The sequence below is a fragment of the Bufo gargarizans genome, chromosome 5 (assembly GCF_014858855.1).
Source record: "Bufo gargarizans isolate SCDJY-AF-19 chromosome 5, ASM1485885v1, whole genome shotgun sequence".
NCBI classification, from domain to species: Eukaryota; Metazoa; Chordata; class Amphibia; order Anura; family Bufonidae; genus Bufo; species Bufo gargarizans.
The window spans coordinates 431,484,052-431,500,316 of record NC_058084.1 but is presented as its reverse complement, the minus strand read 5'-3'; the positions used below and the strand labels follow the sequence as shown (position 1 = coordinate 431,500,316).

The window sequence follows — 16,265 nt, the reverse complement described above, 5'->3', positions numbered from 1 at the left end:
ATCTATCTGCTCAGTTTCCTGCTCTGTAACATGACGTCTTCAGTTCAGATGCCATGTTTAATGTTCCAGGTTCCCTTTAATTGTTGAGGGAAGGGCCTAGGTTGCTTTAGTAACCACAAACTCAATGAAAAACAAGAGAATTTTATGATCATAGATTCTGGGATAAGTCCCACTAGAATATTATTTATAAATTGTCCAGCTGAAAACAAATGAGTACAGAATGACTTAAAAAAAATAAAAATCTTCTACTGCTCTCCTTCTGCCACTTGCTGGTCCCAATCATAGCCTGAGGAAGGTAATCACTGTGGCTGGCGATTGGCTGTGCGGCCACATTTCTTGTGTCAAATAATAGAGACTGGCAGGGGACCCAGGAAGTGTCAGAAAGATTGAGATTAGTAAAATTTTAAAATGTCTTATCCCCCCCCCCCCCCCTCCCGTCAAGTAATCCATTTATTTGTGAAGATGTTAGTGGCCTTAAAGGGGTTGTGCAGGCTGTACATGTTGATGACCTATCCTCAGCATAGCTCATCAATATCTAATTGGCGGGGGTCTGACTCTCTGCACCCCCACTGATCATCTGTTTGCAGAGCTCTCCATTACACTACCCATCGTCTAGGCCGTGTAATTACAAGTACTTGCTCCATTCATTTGAATGTAATTGCATTACGCTGCCACTGCAAGGGAGAAGACTGGCAGTGTAATGAAGAGGAAGCAGCCCTTGCATGGGGCGCAGACTCTTTTTCAGACAGCTGATCGTTGGGGGTGCTGAATGTCTGACCCCTGCCGATCAGACATTGATGACCTATCCTGAGAATACATGCAGCGATCTCCTCCACAGTATGGGGAGTAGAGATCACCAATGGCATCGCTGGTACCCATACAGAATCATTGTTTGCCAACAGCAGAGTGCTGTTTAGGTGGCACGATATTTTGCCCGTTGCTCATTCATTGGGTAATCGGCGGCTCCTTTACACCGATGCTCGGCCACTATAAAAAGTTATTTTATTCTTAGTCCTCTGTGTTTTCTATGGTATGATAGATTCTCAGTAGCAAAGCTGTAAGGAGTGAAGAAGTAACTACTGTGCCAGGATCTGCCCTAAGGCCCCCTGTGCCACATAACCATGCTCCAGTGCTGTCCTGTATTATAAATGAGATGTGTTAGGTGGTGCAACCTGGTATAGATTTTGCATTGGTGCCCAGAAACTTCCTCTGAACCCTTATGAGAGCGGAGATTAAATTAGTTGGCATAGCGAGAAAGCAAATGGGAAACCAATCATTACATTGTCTGAGCACTTCAGGTTCTTTACTGTAGAGAGCGCAATCGCTCATCCGCAGAGCACTGCAGTGTATTATGGATTTATAGCCGGGATTGTCTGCCTGGCCGTATACATATTCAGATTCCTGCTCAGGGCACTATTCTCAACGGATTAATAATACCAGGGAAAACTTGATAACAGCCGGAAGTCCTTATCTGTTGGCAATAATAAAGTAGTTACCACAAGCCCATTAATTATTGCGCTCCTTGGGCAATGGCTTTATATGCCTGTTTTGTCAATAGTTAGTTAATTAAGGTCTCCCTGAGGTTGAAAATACAGTTGTTCTATTAAGGATTTGGTACAAACTTTGTGGAGAAGAATATAAAACGCTGTCCTCAGTTACTCCTTTCAGTTTATTTCCAGCATAGACGGTCGTCGGAATTGGTTCCATGGGAAGCGCAGAGGGTTATAGCGTGCCATTATTTTATGTAGGTTTAAGCTCTCTTTACAGCCTTTTCTTGTCATCTGGTGGAACGACGCACCAGAAATCACTGGCGTGGCAGGGGACATGTATCCTGCAAGAAGCTGTCTCCATCATTATTACTGCAACGGGACAACAGGGACAGTCCCTTCTCTAAGTGTTGTGCCATCATCTGTCTTGTGTTGCCATTTGAAAGAATCGACAGGGTATAGAAATAGAAGTTAATATTTTGGAGCTTCAGGTTGCCATGCTCAAGCTGTCCTAGACTGACTCCTCTGTGGGTTTAGATATATTTATGCATTGGGTTTCTTATACTTGACATACTTTACCAGTATAAAACCAAACGGCGATATAGAAGTGCACCTCACATAGATAAATGGTGCCCAGCGATCCCATAAAACAACTTATAGGTTTGGTCCAAGAGTTTAATTTTAACAAGCAGAAGAAAATGAAATGAGATATAGCGCAAAAAAAATAAAAAATACAAACAAATTACTCTGTTAACTTACAAACTTACTTTGTTACATCTCCCGCTCCAGTGGTCATTGCTGGCTTGATGCTAATTACAGGTTCAATGTTCATGTGTCCAGTACATATCATCATGTCTGCTTAATTTCCTATAGTGATAACATGCCATACATGTGTCTGCTGCAGTCAATCACTGGCTTCAGCAGGCACACTCATGTATGGCATGTCATCACTTTAGGATGTTAAAGGTGTATTCAGCAAATGGCATTTATCATGTAGACAAAGTTAATACAATACTACTTTACTAATGTATTGTGATTGTCCATGTCGGCTCCTTTACTGGATTAGTTTTTCCATCACTTTATGCACTGCTTGTTTCCAGGGGCTACTACTACCCTACAGTACAGCAGCAGTGGCCGTGCTTGCACATTTATAAGAAAAGGATTCAGCCTCTCTGGTGACTGGGACGGCGGAGGTGCACATAGGCTGCCGCTTTATCCTGTAGTGTGCAAGCACGGCCACTGCTGCTGGATTGCAGGGTGGTCTCAACCCCGGGATACAAGCAGTGTATAATGTGATGCAAAAATGAATTAAGCCAACAAAGGAGGCAATATGGACAATCACAATATATTAGTAAGTGCCTCATATTAACTTTATCCACATGATAAATGCCATTTGCTCAAGCAACACAACCCCTTTAAGCAAAGGCCAACGTAGACAATCGGAACATTGACGATGGAGCGGCGGGGGATTTAATAGGCGAATTTCATTATTTTATAAGATTTGTTCTTCTCAGACTCCACCATCCTTGTAAAAGCTTATCTGTTTTACCAATCAAATGTACAATCTCTCACTCGCACCGTGCAGAGAGTACAACCTGTGGACCAATAAGTTAGACTACAAAGAACAGTCCTCTTATTTGGAAGACAGGAACGGTTTATGCCGAATGTCAGACTGCACACTGTGTGAACGTGCAAGAAGACAGAACCAGATTTCCTGCAGTTGATACAAAATCCATTCTACTTATTTCCACAGCAGATTTTTTATTTTATTTTTTATTTTCCTATTTTTGTGTGATGGTCAAAATTTTACAGTGTAAAAGTGTACAGGGCTGTGGAAACCCCAGTCATATGCATGGTATGCTGATTGTCATTGGATTGTTTGAGTGGTATCCACGCTGAAATCTGTATTACAACTGACCAATGAAATATACCAATATATTAATAGGCTGTCTTCTCATTTATATTTGTTTGTTTAGCTGAGCTGCTTTTTAAAAAAAAAAAAATTTATTGTCCTTTTACGTTTTTATTGCAGAAGATTTCCGGACACACAAATGTTATTGTTCTTCGCAGTTTGTGTGCAAATAGCACAATACATTTATAATTCTGACTGCGCCTGTAGGGCTCGTGGTGTAGTAAGGACATGACTTTTCCCAGATATTTATCTGTTGATATTTTTCCCTTTAGGAAACATCTATCTCGGTCTTCGGTTAATATGTCTTCAGAATGGCAAAGCAAATGAAGGCTGTAACATTCAGCGCGCGCTCATTGCCCCCTAATGCGTTTAAAACCTGCAATTACGGTCATCCCCAGCAGCAACTAGAATTGCAATTTACCGCAGCCAAAAACTAACCTATTTAGGCTGCTTGTTTACATTCGTACGGCTGTTTGGTGGGTTCAAGACGCCGGTTAACCTTTAAAATGCATTACTTGGCTGGTGCTTAGGAGAGATAGATGTCTAGGAAGTGTATATTAGAGGCTTTTTCAAAACACAAGACCATCAATCTTCCAGCCGCCCGGATTCACGCAGAGAGCCGTTATCCAAGGCGCAGTGTATATCCACAGACAGGAGCTGAACACATCCAGACGTGCTTGTTTTTCAAGTTCTCCGAGGAAATGTCACTATAACATTACAGGCTGCTTGTGCGGAGCCCTCGGTAGATTCTTAATAATTAAATATTTTGTTTCGGAGGGCCAACCCTTTTCTTATCATTTCCTTGATTGATACAGATGCTCTACGATTCTTAAATCTGTTTAGGAACTGTGCTGTTTCTTCCATGCATAATTCTGTTAAGTCACATGAGTAATAAGGGATATAAATTGTTAATTATTTTTGTTCCGAAAAAGTATATATATTGCATCATAAACCAAAGCTTTATTTTCCTCGTTTTTCTGTAATGGCGCACAGTTTAATTGCGTTGATGAAGCGTTTCGGTGTGCCCTGCATGGTGCTAACTGAGAGAAGTGCTGTGATCCATAATGGCTGCTTCTTTAGATAGGGGAACAAAATAATAGGCGGTGGCGAGCACTTCTTCGCTTGTAGGCCTTTCTATGGAGGTTGTAAATTGTCCAGTGCACTTTATTCAATGATAAGATTTATCTAAGAAGCTCTCCCGGAGTCTGGAGTTATAGACGTCTTACCCAGTAGCAGTCGTTATAACAGTGGATTAAGGCTGTGTTCACACTGGCGTCATGACATGGCATCAGCCATGACACTGGACCAGATCTGTCATCCATCTGCACATAGTTGTTTGGATTTGTTGGTGGGTTCCTTGAGGTTTTCTGGCTTTATTTTTTATGGTAAGAAGAGTACTCAAGTATGAACAAAGTCTAAAATGTATTCTTTTAAATGTTGTAAATTACATATTAGTTTTAAGTGGGAACCAAGCTCTAAAGCAAAAACAAAAATTGGGCACATTAAGTGTCCTAGACCCTAGTTTCGCAATCAAAAGTGCATAAACCTGAGGAGGTGCACATGATGGAGGGAATTTATCAAAGTTCTATGTCAGTTTTCAGCATTGACAAGTTTCTACTTTTGTTGGATGTACCGTTTTGCTCCAAAATTTGTGACCTTTTTTTCCCCTTTTCTAACACCCTCACCACTTCTGTGATCCATGGTTGGATCATCCTGTTGGTGGACCTAAGGACTGGGGATGGGAATCCCTGATTTAGACCACTTCTAGCTCTTCATGAACTTTTTCTGATCATGTCAGTAACAAGCTTCTCCCTCCTTTCTCATCTAGGGACTGGATTGACCAGATTAGCATATTAGGAATTTAAAGTGCTTCTATTACTTTATTTTCAGTACTTTAGCAGAATCCTGAAGAAACATTTTAATTAAAGAACATCGGTCACTGGACAGGACTCTTTATTTATGGTCTAGGTGTCCTGCTAACTGTTATTTAGTTGGTACACCCACCTCTATGCTTAGTTTCATCTGACACTTTGAACCCTGAATTGGTCCCTCATGTGAACCTCCAACATATAAATAGTGTCCATCACCCACCACTATTATCTCAAGTTCCATAAGGGTACTTTTACACTAGCGTTTTTGTTTTCCGATATTGAGCTCTGTCCTAGTGGCTCAATACCAGGAAAAAACTGATCAGTTTTATCCTAATGCATTCTGAATGGAGAGCAATCCGTTCAGGATGCATCAGTTCAGTCCCTCTTACGTTTTTGGCTGTAGAAAATACCGAAGCATGCTGTATTTTTCTCTCCGGCCAAAAATCCTGAACACTTGCCGGAATGTCTGATCCAGCATTAATTTCTATTAAAATGCATTAATGCCGGATCCAGCAAAACGGATCCCTTCTTTCCTTCCGCGCCTGCGCAGTCCATTAAATCTGTGAAAAAATAAATAAAATACTGGATCCGTTTTTTGATTTGACAGCCGGAAAGACGGATCCGGTATTGCAATGCATTTGTGAGACGGATCCGCATCCGGATCCATCCCACAAATGAATCAGTTTGTGTCCAGATTGCCGGATTCAGCATGAAGTTCCGGCGATGGAACTGCCTGCAGGAATCCTCTGCCGCAAGTGTCAAAGTAGCCTAAATTAAAGAGCGCTACGGTGTCAGGCCTTTTAGAAATCCTCTTAGAAAATTTGAAGATCAAAGCTAATGTTCTAGTTAGATATGGAGTCATGGCTGATATTAATCCAGTCTGTGGCAATAGGGGGATGGATTGTGGTGGTTGGGGGTGTCTTCATCCAGAACTGGGATGTATATTAGGCTACTTTCACACTTGCGTTCGGGGCTCCGCTTGTGAGTTCCGTTTGAAGGCTCTCACAAGCGGCCCCAAACGGATCCGTCCAGCCCTAATGCATTTTGAGTGGATGCGGATCCGCTCAGAATGTATCAGTCTGGCAGCGTTCAGCCTCCGCTCCGCTCAGCAGGTGGACACCTGAACGCTGCTTGCAGCGTTCGGGTGTCCGCCTGGCCGTGCAGAGGCGTGCGGATCCGTCCAGACTTACAATGTAAGTCAATGGGGACGGATCCGTTTGAAGTTGACACAGTATGGCTCAATTTTCAAACGGATCCGTCCCCCATTGACTTTCAATGTAAAGTCAAAACGGATCCGTTTGCACTATCATGAAAAAAATAATAATTTTTTTTTGTTTGTTTTTTTGTTCATGGTAATGCAAACGGATCTAAGCGTTTGCATTATAGGTGCGGATCCGTCTGTGCAGATACCAGACGGATCCGCACCGAACGCAAGTGTGAAAGTAGCCTAATGTACTGTATATAGGGTCTTTTGTGTCAGAGAAACATTACTCATCGTTTATTGCTTTTTCTTATGCATTTGCTTGGGTTAAGTGCTGATTGATCATTAGAGCATCAGACATAACATTTCCATCACTCCTAATTATCACGTCTCCTGCTCTAAATGAATGATGAAACCAACACGTGAGCATATGTTGTTTCTGTTTCAGGATGAGGATGATGGAGAGGAGAACAGTCGGGTGGAACCTGTTGGTCATGCAGACACCGGTTTGGAACGAACCTCCAGCTTCTCCCTTGAGTGAGTCTTACAGCCCTTCTCAATTCTCTGCGCAGCTGCTCAGTATGCGTCGAACACACAGTAGTAATGAAATAGTAGCACTTCTGATCAGTGTAATTCGTGCTATTTTGCTGGCTTTCACTGCGCAGTCATAAGAGGAGCCTGGCCTAATTAATAAGAAACAGGTTGTAGGAGATTCATCACAAGTTTCTAATTAAACCTGACAGGCAATCTTAGCATATATCATTGACTTTGTTACATTAATTTGCTTTTTGGATTTTTTTTTTTTATACCTTGATTGGCTTTGGAGTTGGACATTCCCATGGCTATTATAATTGGTAGGAGCCATGTATAAATCTTACCTGAGAAAAATAGTATGACTGAATCAGTAAGTATAGTGTTTAAAACCTTATTAATTGTGTTCATGGTTTGCATCGCCTTTGAAGGATATGCAGACTGTCCTCTAGGCTACTAGCGTTTTCAATTCTGCTATTGAGATCCATCATAGGATCAGGATCTCAATAGCGGAAGAAACGCTTCAGTTTTGTCCCCATTTATTGTCAATGGGGACAAAACTGAACGAAACGGAGTGCGCCAAAATACATTCTGTTCCATTTGGTTGCGTCCCCATCCACATGTGGTGCGGAACAAGACAATGGAGTTCATGGCGGATCCTTTCATGACGGATGCATGCGTTTTTTTTTTATTGTAACGGAAGCGGTTTTGCAGATCCATGACTGATCCACAAAAAACACTAGTATGAAAGTAGCCTTAGAAGGATATGCATCATGTAGCTCAATTTCTGCCTCTAAAATAGCATACACCTCGAAGGGACCCTAATATAAGCCATTGGCCTCTGTTGGTTGTTGGTCACCATTTGGATTCATCACTAGATCATGGCTCTCTATAAATGGAAGTCATGCCCCTAGTTATCAGAGCCATGTTTCCGCTTGATAGTGAGTGATGTTACAGCAGGTATCGCTACCAAAAATCAGAGTAGACAGGTAATAGGTTGGACACTCTGTCCTGTAGTTGAAGAGAACCTGTTGGCTCCATGACATGTCTGTAACTACTTCTGCATTGTGTTAGAGGCCTGACAACTGGGCTGTGTGATGGAGTAGTGGTCACACATGCATGCTACCGCTCCATTCACACAAGGGTCTCTGGTCCTTTTAAGGTGGATTTGTACAGGGAGATAATCGGGCAGATTATGGGGACGAACGTTCCTGCGAATGCTCGTTCCTGGCAATCTGCAAGTGTAAAGGTGCAGCCGATGAACTCGTGAAGTGTTCGTTCATCGGGTGAAATGATCGCCAGTGCAGGCAGCTAAGGTCTAAACAGAGATCTGCTGCCCATAAACAATGCAGCTGTACGAGGATGAGCAATCGCAATGTCAACCGCTCGTCTTCATACAGTGGAGATGATCGCTCCACTTAACGAGCAGCCAACTGTTAATCGGCCTTAGCTCGGCCTGTCTAAATCCACCTTTATTCTTCTGGCCAGTTGGGATCCCAGCAGTCAGATCCCCATGGGTCATACATTTATCACCTGTCCTGGGCATAGTTGATAAATAATTTTTCACGGCATGTTCAGATGTTATAAATACACGGCTGAAAAATCTGACCTGTATTTGGTGAGGAATCTGCTGCAGAAGTCTGAAGCTGACTCTAGGTGGATTTAATTGCGAAATATGCTCTAAAATCTGTGCAGAATCTTTTGCATATTATGTGACAGCTGCTATTACAGACACACAAGTGCCCTGGATAAATTATATATGACCTCTGATGTTTCATTGGTGATGATATAAAATCTCATTCCATGTGACGGTTATAAGAAGTTTCCTTTTCAGTACTTAGAAGTCCTTGGTGGCTCGGTATTATAAGTCCTTCAAGCTGAGCATAATACACAATTGTTATGTAACTTGTGCTTTATAGCATGATTCCATATCTTAGCCTATGATACAGTGTCAGTCATTAGCGTCTTCACATTGTTCCTCTTCTTCCATGCCGCCGTCAGGCTTATCTTGAGGTATGTAGCATTATGTTTCTCCTCTCACAATTCCCTTTGCATTGTGTGTGTGTGTACACATGGGGGCCATTAATGTGATGTATAGCAGCCCCCTGACTGCTGAGACTCCTAATGGTTGTTTTGTGCTCACCATCCCTCATTCATCTGCATTACAGTGACATGGTGAAGCTGGTGGAAGTCTCCAATGATGGCGGACCTCTAGGGATCCATGTAGTGCCTTACAGCGCCCGAGGCGGAAGGTAATGTTCACGACGACTCAAGTTCACACACTTGTCAATAAAATGCAAGTTATGGCAATTTCATTACAGCGGAATAATAGTATTTTTAAGAAGACCTTTAGATTTGGATTTGAGTGCATTTTATCCAGTAAAAGTATGAGTTTCAAGCACATTGAAGGGGTATTCTGTTATTTTTATTTATTTTTATATATATAAATAATGTAAAATTATACGGGACTCCCCATGGAAAAAAACAGAGGTGGGTTTTCTTGTCCCTGCTTTCTCCAGCTCATTTTGCACTCAGTGTGTGTATATAGATCAGGAAGCTGCAATGCTGTCTTTCTCCAGTGCTAGCGGTCATGTGATCACAGGGGTCCGGGTTACTGCAGAAGTTTCAGGGATTTGGCAGACCCAGCATAGCATGAAAACTGCTGCAGCACCGACAACCCCATTGGCTCCATTGACTATAATGGCACCTGCCGAGGATCTAGCAGGAATTCAGTCGGACAAACACTGCTGCAGTGGTTTTTGTCCAGCTGAATCCCAGCACTAATTGCAGAAACAGGTTAGTTCCCTGACGGGTCTCATTAGTCAGTGGACTACAGCGGGGATGGGTAGTATCTGGCAATGGCGGATTCAATGAACTCTGGCAGGCTGTTCCTCTACCAAAACAGCCTGCTGTTGTGCAGTGCCTTAGCAGTGCAGTGAGGCTTGTACGACCTGTCTGGGGGGGGGTGTAGTCTTTCTGTAACTGTAACTGGGGCTAATGTGTTAGCCCCAGTTTCAGGAGAAACAAGAATGTAAAAAAAAATAATAATAATGTCCCCCAACAGTCTTGTAAGGGCACAAAGTGTAAAATTTAAAAATAGACTATACATTAAAAAATAATAATAATATGCCAAACTGCAACTTCTAGCCCTACCTCTGGCTATCATAAACTTGATGTCCCCTACATGAAAATGACTATTACAGAAAGGAGAGATCATTTTAAAAATGATTAAAGCTCCACTTTGTGCTATTTTTTTTTAAAATTTTCCTAGGTATTACATTTTTGTTTGTTTGTTTAAAAAAGACATCCTAAAATTGATAAAAGACACAAAAATGAATTATGTAACAGAGCTGGAAAAAAAAAACATTTGACTAAAGAAACATGTGTCTGGCCTGGAAAAGGTGTAAATGGCCTGGTCTCGAAAATGGTTAAGCACTAAGACATTTACAAACTGACAGCGTGGATTATTTTTTATTGTATTACTGCCATACCTAATGTACTTTTGTGAGGTTATTAGTCTACAATTTGATCAAATTGTGTGAGCCCATCTACCAATGACAAGGCAACCACTTCAGATGGAATCCTACACTCATATTTAGACTCCTGGTACATGGTGGTGGAGCTGCAGGTCCGAGCAGCTGTTTTCTTATTGCCTGTCTGGCCAAGTCTCTTAATTAGAGCATAGTAATAGCTGAATCCCACTTGCCCTGAGGAGACATGTCTGATAGTGTAGGTTCTTATCTGAAGAGGTCGCTTTGTCGTTGGCAGATGGGCTTACTAATTGACCCTGTCCAGTCCAGCACTGCCAATCCTTCCTCTTACTTGGGTCACTGAGGCCAGAGATTGTCTGCAGTGGTGTACAGGACATCAATGCTGCAGCCAAAACAATACTTCACTGATTTGAGCCCGAGAAAGAGGAAGGAGCAGCAGCGCTACATCGGAGGGGGCAGTTAAGGTGAGTTTTTATCATTTTATCAGTCTCCTGCCAGTTTCCTTACATAAAAATAACTTGGACAACCCCTTTAAAACCATTTTTTTTTAAGACATTTTAAAAACTCATGTTCCTTGCATGTACGTTTTGCACTTTGTTGACATTTGCATGGGGCATTCTTTAGTTTGCAGTGAACATTCCTTTTAGTTATTAACGTGAAATCTGACATATGCTGGAGTGTTGCCTGAAGTAATAAGGCCATAAATAGTTGTATGATGTCTTTATATCCATCAGTAATTTGGCTCCATCATTAATTTATAGTCCTCTCCATGGTTATAATCCAGATCTACAACAGATAGATCAAACGCAAAGTGTCCATATGTCGAGGGCAAAATGCAGGTGAATTATCGGGTGCCGTTGGGATTACATAGATCTTCTGGCTGGGGCACTGTATGTTGGCTTTGTTGGCGCACGTGTTGAGCAGGATGATAAATGCACATATTAAGTAAAATTACACCCATAAATTGCCATTTAAAGACATCACATTCCAGTGAACTTTTCTATCAGCATTTCTGGTTAGAGTTGATTAAAGGCAAATGACATTTATATTAAAGGCTCTAATCGTGTGCTTTTTAGGCTTGATAAATAGTTGTTATTCCTCCAAAGTCTTCCTGTGCATAATAAATCAGGGGGCTTGTCTGGGGCTCACGTTCAGGTAAGTTTATGTCTTACTGAGGAACCAGATCTGATTAGTAGAGTTAGATGAAAGTGCTCTTGTCGGGGATGGGAACGCAGCCAAACTGCGCGCTCTACAACAGCCTTTGGAAACTTTCTTTTGCAGTGTTCAGTTCAGCAATGTCAGGTTAAACCAATACTGGTTGAAATATCACGAAAGGTTAAATTTTAGATTTTGTATGTTTTGTAAATGGCAGTAGTCAGAAGTGGCCTAAGGATTCTTTATTTTATCTACTAGTTATCTGCCGGGTCAATTTGTGAGAAAGCTAGGTGACAACCAGAAAGGTCGCCGTTATAGCTCCGACATGGGCAGTTGTCACTAATACTGCTAAAGAGGCTCTGTCACCCGGATCAAGACTACCCTACCAGGCATATAGCCTGGTAGGGCTGATGACACAGACAAAAACAATACCTTAATTTCTCATGTAGTACGGTCCAGTGTGGCAGAAAAGCAACTTTTAAAAATATGCAAATGAGTAATTCAAGCACTCGGAGGTGGGCTTATGCCTTCTGAGCACTGCTTCTGCGACGCCCCCGTTCTTTGCTAATACCGGTCTTCTGCACCTAATTATGCCCTTGTGTCCTTTGACTGACAATTGAGATCCCGCTCCTGTGCACTTGCTTCCATGCTGGCGCGTGCGCTCTGGACATGCACACAAACCGGGAAGGAAAATATCCAATGTGCACCCGCCATGGAAGCCGGTCTAGTGCTGTCAATCAAAAGACATGGGGATGTGATTAGGTGCAGAAGACCAGCATTAGCAAAGAACAGAGGCATCGCAGGCATAGGCCCGCCTCCAAGTGCTCAAATTCCTCATTTGCATATTTTTTTTAAAGTTGCTTTTTCTGCCACACGACCTATTACATAAGAAATGAAGGTAGGTTTTTTTTCTGTGTCATCAGGTCTACCAGGCAATATGCCTTGTAGGGTAGGCTTGATCCCGGTGACAGAGCCTCTTTAAATGCTCTGGGCCAGATTTATCATTACACTTACATCTTACTCCACTTTTACATATAGCCAAAAGTGACTTTGGACATAAGTCAGATTTATTAATGGTCCTTTAATACTGTGATAAATGTCGTTTGACGGTAGCTGTTTTTCCTTCAGCTTTACAAAAGTCGCACAAAAAAGTTGCACGATCGATTAAAAAAGTTGCATAAGATAAGCATGGTCCTCACTGGAGTGGAATTGCCCCATTTTTTTTGACTTTTTAAAATTGTCGCAATAGTAAATCTGTCTAGAGATTCATTTACATAAAAAAACACACCCACTTTCAGACAACTGGCGAGCCTAGCGCAGAGCCAATGAAAGTCACTAAATTTTGCGCAGTTTTAGCAACTGTACAAAAAATTTTGACTTTTCCACTCCATTATTTTGACTTGAGCTAATGAGAAGTCTGGCCTTGTGTCTTTTGCATACTGATATATACTTTGGTGGATTTGCCCTTTGGCTGTTTAGAGAAATGGGAACACACAGTATGCACTCATATATTGTATGTATGTATGAATAGGAGTTTGGTGGCTCTGCTAATGTCAGTTTTAAAGGGCATCTGTCAGCAGATTTGCACCTATGACACTGGCTGACCTGTTACATGTGCACTTGGCAGCTGACGGCATCTGTGTTGGTCCCATGTCCATATGTGCCCCCATTGCTGAGAAAAATGATGTTTTACTATATGCAAATGAGCCTCTAGGAGCAACGGGGGCGTCGTCATTACACCTAGAGGCTCTGCTCTCTCTGCAACTGCAGCACATTTTGCTGCACACTTTGGAATAGACTTCCTCAGGACGTGGTCACAGCAGGAACAGTGGACAGTTTTAACCCCTTAAGGACCGAGGACGTACCGGTACGCCCTATTTCCCGAGTCCTTAAGGACCGAGGACGTACCGGTACGATCTGACTTAAAATCTGCATTCCGGCGCCGCAGGGGTTAATCGGAACGGGACGCCGGCTGAAATCATTCAGCCGGCATCCCGTAACAACGCAGGGGGGGGGGTCATTTGACCCCCCCCCGTGTCGGCGATCGCAGCAAACCGCAGGTCAATTCAGACCTGCGGTTTGCTGCGCTTTTTGCAGTTTCTGATCCGCGGGGATCAGAAACTTCAGAGTGCCTAAAATCAATATTGCGCACCCCCCCCCCCTGCACCCCTGCACGATTTGATGGCGGCGGGTGGTGCAGGGGGGGTGTCGCAGGCAGTGGGGGCGTTGTGGGAGGCGGGCGGTGCGGCAGGCGGGATCGCGATCCCCCGCCCGCCTCCCATTGCGTAATCGTTGGTGTACAGTGGGTTATACCAGGGTGCCAGCACATTGCTGGCACCCTGGTATAAACGGCTGACATCGTTGATGCGATGTCAGCCGTTTAACCCTTTCCATACAGCGGTCCGTACGGACCGCTGTATGGAAAAGGTTAACAGCGCAAGGAGCTCCCTCCCTCTCCGATCGGGGGGCTGCTGTGCCTTTGCAGCCCCCCGATGGGAGAGAGCCCCCAGAGAGCCCCCCGAAGCCCCGTCCTCACCCTTCCCCGTCTGCGAAGTTGTGGCAGACGGGGAAGGTTCCCATGGCAACAGGATGCCTGCTCAGGCGTCCTGCTGTCCATGGTGCTGAACAGATCTGTGCTGAAAGCATAGATCTGTTCAGTGTAAGTAAAATACAGTACAGAAACCTATATAGGTTCTGTACTGTATTTTACAGACATCAGACCCACTGGATCTTCAAGAACCAAGTGGGTCTGGGTCAAATTTTTTTTAAAAAAAGTGAAAAAAGTTAAGATAAAATAAAAAAACATTTATCACTGAATAAAAATAAAAAAATACACTACACATATTAGGTATCGCCGCGTCCGTAACGACCTGATCTATAAAACGGTCATGTTACTTTCCCCGCACGGTGAACGCCATAAAAATAAAAAAATAAAAACTATGAGAAAATTGAAATTTTGCCCACCTTACTTCCCAAAAAAGGTAATAAAAGTGATCAAAAAAGTCGCATGTACGCCAAAATAGTACCAATCAAACCGTCATCTCATCCCGCAAAAAATGAGACCCTACTCAAGATAATCGCCCAAAAACTGAAAAAACTATGGCTCTTAGACTATGGAAACACTAAAACATGATTTTTTTTGTTTCAAAAATAAAATAATTGTGTAAAACTTTTATAAATAAAAATAAAGTATACATATTAGGTATCGCCGTGTCCGTATCGACCGGCTCTATAAAATTATCACATGACCTAACCCCTCAGATGACCACCGTAAAAAAAATGAAATAAAAAAGTGTAGTCTATGGAGACACTAAACAATTTTTTGGTTTTAAAAATGAAGTTATTGTATAAAACTTACATAAATAAAAAAAAAGTATACATATTAGGTATCGCCGCGTCGTGACAACCTGCTCTATAAAATTACCACATGATCTAACCTGTCAGATGAATGTTGTAAATAACAAAAAAAAAAAGTGCCAAAAAAGCTATTTCTTGTTACCTTGCCGCACAAAAAGTGTAATATAGAGCAACCAAAAATCATATGTACCCTAAACTAGTACCAACAATACTGCCACCCTATTCCGTACTTTCTAAAATGGGGTCACTTTTTTGGAGTTTCTACTCTAGGGGTGCATCAGGGGGGCTTCAAATGGGACATGGTGTCAAAAAAACTGTCCAGCAAAATCTGCCTTCCAAAAACCGTATGGCATTCCTTTCCTTCTGCGCCCTGCCGTGTGCCCGTACAGCAGTTTACGACCACATATGGGGTGTTTCTGTAAACTACAGAATCAGGGCCATAAATAATGAGTTTTGTTTGGCTGTTAACCCTTGCTTTGTAACTGGAAAAAAAATATTAAAATGGAAAATCTGCCAAAAAAAGTGAAATTTTGAAATTGTATCTCTATTTTCCATTAAATCTTGTGCAACACCTAAAGGGTTGACAAAGTTTGTAAAATCAGTTTTGAATACCTTGAGGGGTGTAGTTTCTTAGATGGGGTCACTTTATGGAGTTTCTACTCTAGGGGTGCATCAGGGGGCTTCAAATGGGACATGGTGTCAAAAAAACTGTCCAGCAAAATCTGGCTTCCAAAAACCATACGGCGCACCTTTCACTCTACGCCCCGCTGTGTGGCCGTACAGTAGTTTACGGCCACATTTGGGGTGTTTCTGTAAACAGCAGAGTCAGGGCAATAAAGATACAGTCTTGTTTGGCTGTTAACCCTTGCTTTGTTAGTGGAAATAATGGGTTAAAATGGAAAATTAGGCAAAAAAATGAAATTCTCAAATTTCATCCCCATTTGCCAATAACTCTTGTGCAACACCTAAAGGGTTAACTGAGTTTGTAAAATCAGTTTTGAATACCTTGAGGGGTGTAGTTTATAGAATGGGGTCATTTTTGGGCGGTTTCTATTATGTAAGCCTCGCAAAGTGACTTCAGAGCTGTAGTGGTCCCTAAAAATTGGGTTTTTGTAAATTTCTGAAAAATTTCAAGATTTGCTTCTAAACTTCTAAGCCTTGTAACATCCCCAAAAAATAAAATATCATTCCCAAAATAATTCAAACATGAAGTAGACATATGGGGAATGTAAAGTCATCACAATTTTTGGGGGTATTACT

General features: G+C 42.2%; 1 protein-coding gene across 1 annotated transcript in view; it reads left to right on the top strand.

The window, feature by feature from the left end:
• The window catches only part of PARD3 (par-3 family cell polarity regulator), a 699,053-nt gene that overhangs the window by 238,672 nt on the left and 444,116 nt on the right, over positions 1-16,265 (top strand). The window contains 2 exon segments of the mRNA XM_044295563.1: positions 6,920-7,008; positions 9,171-9,254. Coding sequence (XP_044151498.1) covers positions 6,920-7,008; positions 9,171-9,254 — 173 coding nt within the window.